The sequence below is a fragment of the Thermoascus crustaceus genome, assembly GCF_041956765.1.
Source record: "Thermoascus crustaceus strain CBS 181.67 unplaced genomic scaffold VTN00scaffold_2, whole genome shotgun sequence".
Taxonomy (NCBI): Eukaryota; Fungi; Ascomycota; class Eurotiomycetes; order Eurotiales; family Thermoascaceae; genus Thermoascus; species Thermoascus crustaceus.
Window position 1 is genome coordinate 2,614,553 of NW_027192528.1, and position 6,509 is coordinate 2,621,061.

At 56.4% G+C, this 6,509-nt stretch overlaps 4 protein-coding genes across 4 annotated transcripts; 2 read left to right on the top strand and 2 right to left on the bottom strand.

Moving 5' to 3' along the window:
* Window positions 1-220: 220 nt before the first annotated feature.
* Window positions 221-1,720, top strand: VTN00DRAFT_4496 (uncharacterized protein; the record flags this gene model as incomplete). The annotated part of the gene is made up of 4 exons (XM_069430929.1): window positions 221-402; window positions 631-941; window positions 998-1,112; window positions 1,171-1,720. 4 exons carry the CDS (start codon window positions 221-223, stop codon window positions 1,718-1,720), a joined length of 1,158 nt encoding a protein of 385 aa, XP_069290016.1.
* Window positions 1,721-1,845: 125 nt separating this feature from the next.
* Window positions 1,846-2,294, bottom strand: VTN00DRAFT_4497 (uncharacterized protein; the record flags this gene model as incomplete). Its single annotated transcript, XM_069430930.1, has 2 exons — window positions 1,846-2,114; window positions 2,174-2,294. 2 exons carry the CDS (start codon window positions 2,292-2,294, stop codon window positions 1,846-1,848), a joined length of 390 nt encoding a protein of 129 aa, XP_069290017.1.
* Window positions 2,295-2,723: 429 nt separating this feature from the next.
* On the bottom strand, window positions 2,724-3,317 carry VTN00DRAFT_4498 (uncharacterized protein; the record flags this gene model as incomplete). Its single annotated transcript, XM_069430931.1, has 1 exon — window positions 2,724-3,317. The coding sequence occupies one exon, from the start codon at window positions 3,315-3,317 to the stop codon at window positions 2,724-2,726; it is 594 nt and encodes a 197-aa protein (XP_069290018.1).
* Window positions 3,318-4,067: 750 nt separating this feature from the next.
* Window positions 4,068-6,031, top strand: VTN00DRAFT_4499 (uncharacterized protein; the record flags this gene model as incomplete). Its single annotated transcript, XM_069430932.1, has 4 exons — window positions 4,068-4,929; window positions 4,996-5,099; window positions 5,166-5,499; window positions 5,565-6,031. The coding sequence occupies 4 exons, from the start codon at window positions 4,068-4,070 to the stop codon at window positions 6,029-6,031; spliced, it is 1,767 nt and encodes a 588-aa protein (XP_069290019.1).
* Between the last annotated feature and the right edge of the window lie 478 nt (window positions 6,032-6,509).

The window sequence follows — 6,509 nt, forward strand, 5'->3', positions numbered from 1 at the left end:
ATGACGCGGGTCTGCACACGACCCAGAGCTAGAGGCAGCGAGGTTTCACCAGCTGTCAGTCACAGCCAGCACGACGAGAGGCTGGTAGCTGGTGGAGTATTCACTGGTGTTCACCTGCGGCGTCTCTGATCTGAAGCAGCTTGTCGGCGCCATCCCCAAACCACGTCGGAACAACAGGATCATCCGCTCCGGGCAGCATAGCGCGGGACCGTGCTCCACGATGGACAACGGGGCGGAGGCTGAGATGCGCCAGAACGGCCTGTTGGCCTCCCTCTCTCTCACCTGCTTCCCCTGTTGCTGCTGTTCGCTCGTTCTTCTCGAGAGCCCTGAGCTCGCTGTCGGTCACTATCCTGGTGCAGAATCCCCTCCGTCGTCCACAATGGCGACCTTCTTCCAGAGCGTGTACGTATCTCTGCTGAGAAGCCGTGCCCTACTCCGTTCTGATGCTCCGCGGCAACCCCCTGACCCCGTGCTTCTGGGAGATCGGGATTCGGGTCAGCTAGGAAGCTCCCTTTCTGCGAAGTCTTGCTAGACCTTTTCGGCTGCTCTCTTTTTCCGTGGTGTCCATGCGTGGCACTTTCTCTCATGATCTTCGTCTGAGACCTTGGACTGACTTGCTTTCATCTGTAGTCGCCAGGGGTTTGGCCGGGGCAACAACAAGAACAACAATAACAACAACAATAACTCGCCCAAGATGAACAACGGCGCTGCTCCCCAGGCTCCTGCCCCCGTGGCTTACGCTCCCCAGCCGGGCCCGATGCCCAATTCTCCCTCTGTCGCCTCGACGCTGTCTATTGACAACGCCCCTACGAACAACAATGATGACACTCCCAAGTACTTCTTCCAGGAGAAGTACGCGCCGCTCAACGTCAAGGGGAACTTCCTGACTCTCTGTGCTTGTCCTAAGAACGTGGAGCTTGGAGAGTGGCTGGCTCACCAGAGTATCTACCCTTGCTGCTGGAATGCCAGACCTGGAAAGCTGACCGTCACCACTCAGTTGTCGAACAGTACCGCTTGCTCCATGGCATGCTGCAGGTGATTCAGGAGGTGAACGGTCTTACGGGACTCCCAATCTGCAATGAAAACACCTGCCCAACCATGTCTGCGGGCCGGTAAGTGAAAGAGATCCTTGGCCTCGACCTGCCTTGGTCACAGCTGATAGTCTTCTAGACTCACTTACACCTGGCTGGTGGACGGTCGTGCCGCCAAGATCTCTGCTCCGAAATTCATCAATCGCGTGGAGAAGTGGATTGTCAGCAAGATCCATGACCCGGTCATGTTTCCCACTGACCCCGTGAACGGCACGCCTCAGACGTACGCGTGCACCGATGTCACCGGTGCCACGGCCTCCGACGCTGCCAATTCCGACCAGGACTGGATTGGCAAGTCAAGCGGCTTCCCGCAGACGTTCTACAAGGACTGCCAGGGCATTATGAAGCAGATGTTCCGCTGCTACGCTCACCTCTACCACGGCCACTGGCTCGACCCGTTCTACCACATCAATAGGCACGAGATGCTCAACATGTGCTTCGTCCACTTCGTCACCGTCGCCAAGTACTACAAGCTGGTGGCCGACAAGGAGATGGAGCCGATGCAGCCCCTGATCGACCTGTTCGTCAAGCAGCAGAAGATTCCCCCAGAGGCCCTCGCCGGCCACTGGGCCCACCAGCCGGCCGCTCAGCAGCCTGCAGCTCAGCAGACTCAGCAGGCCGCCGCCTGAATCAGCAGATCCTGCAACGACGCAAGTCAGGCAGGAGCGCTACGCACCAAGCTTGGTGCATGCATCTGATAGCGATGACATTTCTTACCTTGGCGTTGGATGTCATTTTTTTTTTCAGTTCAGTACTAACTCTCGTCATTTTGCGGATGGATGGATGAAACCCGATGGCACTGGCGGATCTGAAAATCTTCAAGCATTTTTTTGCATGGTGATGTGAATGTTTCCTTTTTTGTTACCCCCGGCATATCCAGTTTGTTGGTTGAGCGTCGGCTATCACAAGTACCTTCCCCCCTGCATATCTGCGAGCGCTGTAATTTCAGGACTGGTCGAGCAAAAGTTGCGTCAGACTTGTGGTCTATTTGTTGCGAGCTTTGCGGCCAAATAAAGTTCTCTTCTTATGGTGTTATCAGGCAGACATTGTCTTGGGCGATTCATGCAATACAAACTAGAAACCAAAGCACATATTTGCAGATTGCATGTAAATACTTAGGTTGCGAGTGTCTGTGGTCCCCCCCTGTCGATACAATCCTGGCACTAGCGACATGATCATACCCAGCTTAGCAATACTGATCATAGAATGTTGAAAAGCTTAACACCTTCTGTTACTTCCACGTGTATGAATGACGCTCTTTCAGGACTGGATCCCGGGCCAAAGAGAGCCATTTGCACGAGGACGTACATGCTCTTTCTCCTTTGGCCTCCGTGCTAACCCTTCTCCCAGAGCGGACCAACGAATCTGTATGTTCGAGTGACGTAGCCACCGGCCTGCCAACTGGCCAGTATAACCATTGTGCTGGTTATCGTTCATGATCTCTTATGCAGGGATCCACAAGCTGACTGGCGTTGTGATCCCACTGACTCTGGTCCAAACTCCGTCCCCGCATGACACTGGCATTTTCTGTAATCTTCATTCATAGACACCACGAGCCCGTTGAGCATGATTCAAGATTCAAAGCAACAACTCCTGCAGTGTCGTAGCACGAGTTCTCCAGTCGATGCGAGATCAAAGGTGAATACCCTCCTCCTCTTCCATGTCCACATCGGCGTGTTGCTGACGATCCCGATCGGTCGTGTGCGCTGCTGCCTGACTCGATGCCTCTGAAGTACCATTGACCATGGTAGCCGCAGAATCCGGAGTTCCCCCGACCGTCGCCCTCGTGCTACTGGCCCCATTGACTGTCGGCGCCGGCGTCATCTCCTCTGCCGTCGTCGTTGTCGCTGTTGTTGTCCCCTCCAACGCCTCTGCCCTAGCCTCCTCCGCCGCGTCCGCCGCCGCCTCGGGATCCAGCTCGACCCAGGTCTGTCCGCGATTGACCTCGATCTCGGTGCGAAGCAGGGCGATGCGCTCGGTCATGGCGGCGATGACGCCCTCGTTCTCGGCGATGTAGCCCTCGAGCTCGCGCTTCTCGGCCTCGGAGGCGGTGGCCTCGTCAGCCTCGTTCTCGGCGATGAAGAGACGCAGCTCGGCGTTGGAGCGGTGCAGGTGGGCGATGGAGTTGCGGAGCTCGGAGACTTTGGCGTAGACGGCGGAGAGGGGGAGGGACTTGATGGCCTCGGCGAAGGCGGCGGGGGTGATGGGTTGGGATTCGGCAGACATTTTTGTTTTGGTTTTGTCTTTGCGACTTGTGTCTGTCTGTCTGTCTGTCTGTCTGTCTGTCTTTGCTGACGCGGGCTGTTCCTTGACTCACTCCTCCCATAGGTGGGGAACGGTGGGATGTGGCAGTGGCGTGTGCGCGATGTACTCCCAGAGGGAGAGGGAACGTCTGGGGATTGTCTGGATCTTGAGGCTCGTCGCGGGGGTTGGATGTTGAAGCCCATCTTTCCCCGGACGTCACGCCGATCCGGTTCCGTTATCGCGTTATCGTTATCGTCACGTGGCGAAGCCCGAAAACCCTCCGGCTTTTGTGGGCGAGGATTATGACATTACATGGAATAGAACATGGAGACTTGTTCTGACAAAAGTAAAACTATTGTATTATGGCTGTAAAGCTGAAGACAATATGCCATCTGCCGTCTTGGTCTACACTGGTTTAGGGCATCTCTCATACCTACGTCGATCAGCAGAATGCCACAGCCATCTTGCTCTCTGTGCCACCGCGCCATGTCCCTCAGATGCCACTGGAAAACTTTTCTATTCAGCTTTCCTGGTTGTCCTTTTCATTGGGTGCAGCAAGTGGCCATATGCTGGAGTGGATTGTATACAACGGCCATATCTCCACCCGGAACAACCATCGGCCGGGAAAGCCTCACGCTCCGACAGCCCGCGAACATCTAGATATCGAGAACGCTTCCTCTCGACAACCTCCGAAGCGCGTTGCAACGCACGGTCTGCTCACCACCGCTGGAGATGAGCAATGTATTCTCCATAGCATGGCGGATCCCATGCCCGGGGCTCCGTGCCTCGTCCGGCCCGCTTCTTTCAACACCAGGGACGTTCCGCGCCCTCTGCTCCGCCTCGCGGGGCGGTCTTTGCGAGCTGCCTGTGCGCCAGCCTCTGAACAGCAGCTTCGCCGGAAGATCATCGTCGCAACTGGGTCTGGGGCTGTCTTCTTTTAGATGTTCTCCGTCTAAAGGACCCTTTCCGTCTGTCTTCTTCAGATCCCTCAAGAGCAAAAATTCTCCCCCCGAACAGCAACCCTCCGCCGAACAGGAACATGGCGTCTCCGTCCGCTCCACGCCCCTCTCCGCCGCCGAGATCACCAAGATCTTCGGTCCCGGTAAGGTCTCCACGGCCATGGGCAACCGCGTCCTCTCCGTCCTGCACGGCCGCCGCCTGGCCGGCACCCTCGACCTCGACCTCCCCGTCGACATCACCCGCTCCGTCCGCAAGTCGTCGCTCGACGCCGCGCTGGCCTGGCTCCGCGAGCACCACCCCATCGACGAAGATGCCGCGATCCTGGCGCGCATCGAGCGCGAGGAGCGCGAGGAGGAGGAAAAACTCATCCGCCGCGCCGAGGAGCTGGGCCTGTACAAGCCGCAGAGCGGCCACTACGGCGCCGAGCTCGGCGAGGCCAGCGACATCTACGGGCGCAGCGTGCTGAAGGAACACCGTGAGCAGAACGAGGCGCGGCTCCTGGCCGAGCAGGAGCAGAAGCGCAAGGAATGGCTCGAGGGCGAGGCCAAGGACCGCGAGAAGATCGAGAAGATGGCCAAGCAGCTGAAGCGGAATACCGAACTGCAGAAGTTCGAGGAGAACGCTGTTGTTGAGGGTATGCCTGCTTCTTTTCTAAACAACTCTCATTCCGTTTTTGCCGGCAGAAGCTGACTTTGTACAGCTCGTCCCCGTGCTGATCCGCAAGAACGTCCGCTCCTGGCCTGGATCCAGAAGCATCATCTGCGAGCTACGAACAACGACATCGACACCTCGAACATGACTACGGTGCGTATCCTAGCATACAAGACGCACACACGCTGTTTGAAGAACAGCTCAGCTAACTATTACCAGGCCCGTCGCATCCTCCCCGCTCTCGGCGTAACGCTCCTCACCCTCGCCGGCTGCTACATCTTCGCGCAGACGTACCAGACCCCGGCCCAGAAGGACCGGATGTGGCCTGACATTCCTCCAGCGGCAGCAACGGTGATGGGCATCATGGGCGTGAACCTGGCCGTCTTCGCGCTGTGGAAGGCTTGGCCGCCCGCGTGGAAGATGCTGAACCGGTACTTCATCAGCGTGCCGATCTACCCGCATGCGTTTAGTATCGTGGGCAGCGTGTTCAGTCACCAGCAGTTCAGGCACCTGGCAACGAATATGGTTATCCTCTGGTTTATTGGAACGAGATGTATGTTTCCCTTCTTTTTCACAAGATTTTCCTTTTGAGAGATAGGTACTGACTGACGACGACAGTACACGACGAAATCGGCCGCGCCAACTTCCTCCCCTTGTTCCTGGCCTCGGGCGTCATCGGCTCCCTGACCTCCCTCACGGCGCACGTCCTGGCCGGCAAGCTGACCGTGACCTCGCTCGGCGCGTCCGGCGCCATCGCCGGCCTCGTCGCGGCCTGGTGCACGATCCACGCCAACGACAAACTCACCCTCTTCTTCCTCCCGCGCGAGTGGCAGGAAACCTTCTCCGCGCGGGGGTCGACCTTCCTGGGCCTGATCGTGGCCTTTGAGACCCTGAGCCTCGTGGCGCCGTTCCTGCCCTTCCAGCTGTTCCTCCTCAGCCGCGTCCCGTCCCTGGACCACTGGGCCCATCTGGGTGGGTACCTGTCCGGAGCGGCGTGGGCGGCCATGTTCAAGGCGAAGAAGGAGCACCGGGATAGGAAGAGGAATGAGGAGTTGGGGCTTCTGGGGATGTTCTTTGAGAAGTAGTTCACCTTCTCCCAACACTTGACTTGTCTGCTCTTAAGTTCAACTTGAAGAGAAAAAGGTGTGAGATAAGATGCAAATTGTTGTTGTTTTTTTTATTTGCATTGCATTTGCATGTTATTTACCTGCCTTCTAGATGGACATGTGGCTCTGCTCTATCTTTCTGTCCTGTACAATATTATCATCAATTTATCAATTTCATGTTTTATCATGCCACAGATCTCTGTAGGACTCCCCTATATACCCATCCATCTCTATAGGTGGTGGTGCCACAGGACTTACACCGTAGACCTTAGATTAAATGTAACGACGGGCCTAAGACTTCTTAGGCGGAGGGCTGTTGGGTTTATCTTGAAGGACAGAAGACAAGGGAAAAGATAGATAATAGTCGTTACTAGCAATGCTAACTCTAGGATTGCTATTTGAGTTGACCACGGGGTCCTAATCCCCATGGTTAAGGAGTGCCTTATATACATCCTAA